Here is a 2,265-nt window from a genome sequence, read left to right on the forward strand (position 1 = left end):
GTGGTCTGAGTGTTGCTGTGATGCTAAGTAGGTTTCAGTGGAGCTTCCAGACTCAGATGGACTAGGAAGAAAGGCTTGCATATTTCTTCCAAAAATCAGCCAATGGAAACTCGATGGACTGCAATGGTGGCATGTTGTTTTATGCGGGTGCCATGAGTCATGCTAACTCAATAACAACTAACAACAAGAAAGGTCAACTGAAGAAACAAACGTTATAGGTAAACCATAAGTCTTCATGATTGGATGAGTTTTAAATGTATGGCACATTCCTGTCTTGTCAGTATTTTAACAACATCCTTGCCTCTTTGCAGGCAATTTCAGTAAGTTATATGGAACCAAAAAATCAAACAGTTATTTCAAAATTCATCCTCTTGGGACTTTCAGAAGACATGGATCTGCAGCCCTTCCTTTTTGGGTTGTTCCTCTACATGTACCTGGTCTGTGTTATAGGGAACCTGCTTATAATTCTGGCTGTCATCTCAGACTCTCACCTCCATACCCCCATGTACTTCTTCCTCTCCAACCTGTCTTTCACTGACATTTGTTTCACCTCCACCACCATCCCCAAGATGCTAGTGAACATCCAGATACAAAGCAAAGTCATCACCTATGAAGAATGCCTTACCCAAATGTATTTTTTCATGATTTTTGCTGGACTAGAAAATTTGCTACTGACAGTGATGGCCTATGACAGGTTTGTGGTCATCTGCTACCCCCTGCACTACATGGCCATCATGAACCCAGGCCTCTGTGGTCTCTTGCTTATGCTTTCTTGGCTAATCTGCCTGATATACTCTTTGCTGCAAAGTTTGATGGTTTTGAGGGTTTCCTTTTGCAGAGAGACAGAAATCCCCCACTTCTTCTGTGAACTCACTCAGATCATCAAGCTCTCCTGTTCTGACACCCTTCTTAATGACATCATGTTATACTTTGTAACTGGACTGCTGGGTGTTATTCCCCTGATTGGGATCCTTTTTTCTTACTCTAGAATTATTTCTTCCATAATGGGTATTTCATCTGCTGGAGGTAAGTATAAAGCATTTTCCACCTGTGGGTCTCACCTCTCTGTTGTCTCCTTGTTCTATGGTGCGGGCCTTGGGGTCTATTTCACTTCTGGAACAGCCCATCCCTCCAGAAAAGGCTCAATAGCCTCAGTGTTCTACACTGTGGTCACCCCTATGCTGAACCCCTTCATTTACAGCCTGAGGAACAAGGACATAAAGGGGGCTCTAAGGAAACTTTTCAGCATATGATCTCAGTGAGATAATGGAAGTTAAGAACAGACAACAGAGATGCAAAATGCTGATAACTGAAGTGCCTGAATATGGAATCTAGAAATATGTAATTCAGAAAATAAATACTACTCACAATACACAAGAAAATATTCCTGAAGACAGAATTGAAGCAGCACATCAAAAATTCCATCCTCTACCAAGGAAAATGAATGATATCCAACTAATACATAATACTTCTTATGACAACATACTATTGTATATAGGCTCCTTCCTACAAGCATCAAGGGAGGAGAAAGCATTCAGTGAATGCAGCAAGGGAGAAGAAAGGACAAAAGCAACAAAAAATTATTTACACATTATTGGCTCATCCAGGACTCTCTCGATTATGTTACATCTTCTAGTACCATGCCTGCTGGACCATACTATTCTCTGGTCTTAGTCTGAATACTATGTAAACTCAACTGTCCCATACTGACATGACTCCCCTCTCCCCACACAATTGTATTTATTGAATCTGGCTTTGACAGTTACCATTGACCTATATTGACCTATGCTGAGGACTTTCATAAAATTCTTTAGGCAACAGTAAAAGAAAGAAAACTCCAGTCTTTGTCAGTGCATTTGAGTCAGAAACTCTGAAATAAAAATCCAAATATGTCTGCTTCCTATCTTCACTACATGGTCAACATTTCCCCAAAATTTTGATATGCATGGCTCCTTCTCACAACTTAGGCTTTAAATCAAAACTGACAACTCTTCAGAGAGGCCCACCCTGGCCACCTTCCTCCTAACCATTCCAATTTTTATTTTCTTCATAGCACATACAATATTTTGAGGGCAGTAGAGCACCAAGGTTCCGTTCAAGTCCAAATTTATCAATCATTAATGGTGCAATCTTGGATAATTTATTTAACCTCTCTGTGCATCTATGTAATTATTTTAATAACAAAGATGATGACACTTTTCCTGAAGATTTCTGGTGGGGATTAAATGATCTAAAAGAGCTCAGAGTCTCATCTGACATAATGTT

The 2,265-nt window shown here is 40.0% G+C and overlaps 1 protein-coding gene across 1 annotated transcript; it reads left to right on the forward strand.

Moving 5' to 3' along the window:
- Nucleotides 1-323: 323 nt before the first annotated feature.
- Nucleotides 324-1,253, forward strand: LOC103212428 (olfactory receptor-like protein OLF4). The gene has a single exon (XM_007958406.2). It carries the CDS (start codon nt 330-332, stop codon nt 1,251-1,253), a length of 924 nt encoding a protein of 307 aa, XP_007956597.1. The 5' UTR covers nt 324-329.
- The last annotated feature ends 1,012 nt before the right edge of the window (nt 1,254-2,265 follow it).

The sequence above is a fragment of the Orycteropus afer genome, unplaced genomic scaffold (assembly GCF_000298275.1).
Source record: "Orycteropus afer afer isolate SDZICR_OR568_19922 unplaced genomic scaffold, OryAfe1.0 scaffold00960, whole genome shotgun sequence".
Taxonomy (NCBI): Eukaryota; Metazoa; Chordata; class Mammalia; order Tubulidentata; family Orycteropodidae; genus Orycteropus; species Orycteropus afer.

Bases quoted from the DNA above. Each gene is read 5' to 3' on its own strand.
- LOC103212428 (XM_007958406.2), top strand. From the start codon at position 330: ATGGAACCAAAAAATCAAACAGTTATTTCAAAATTCATCCTCTTGGGA.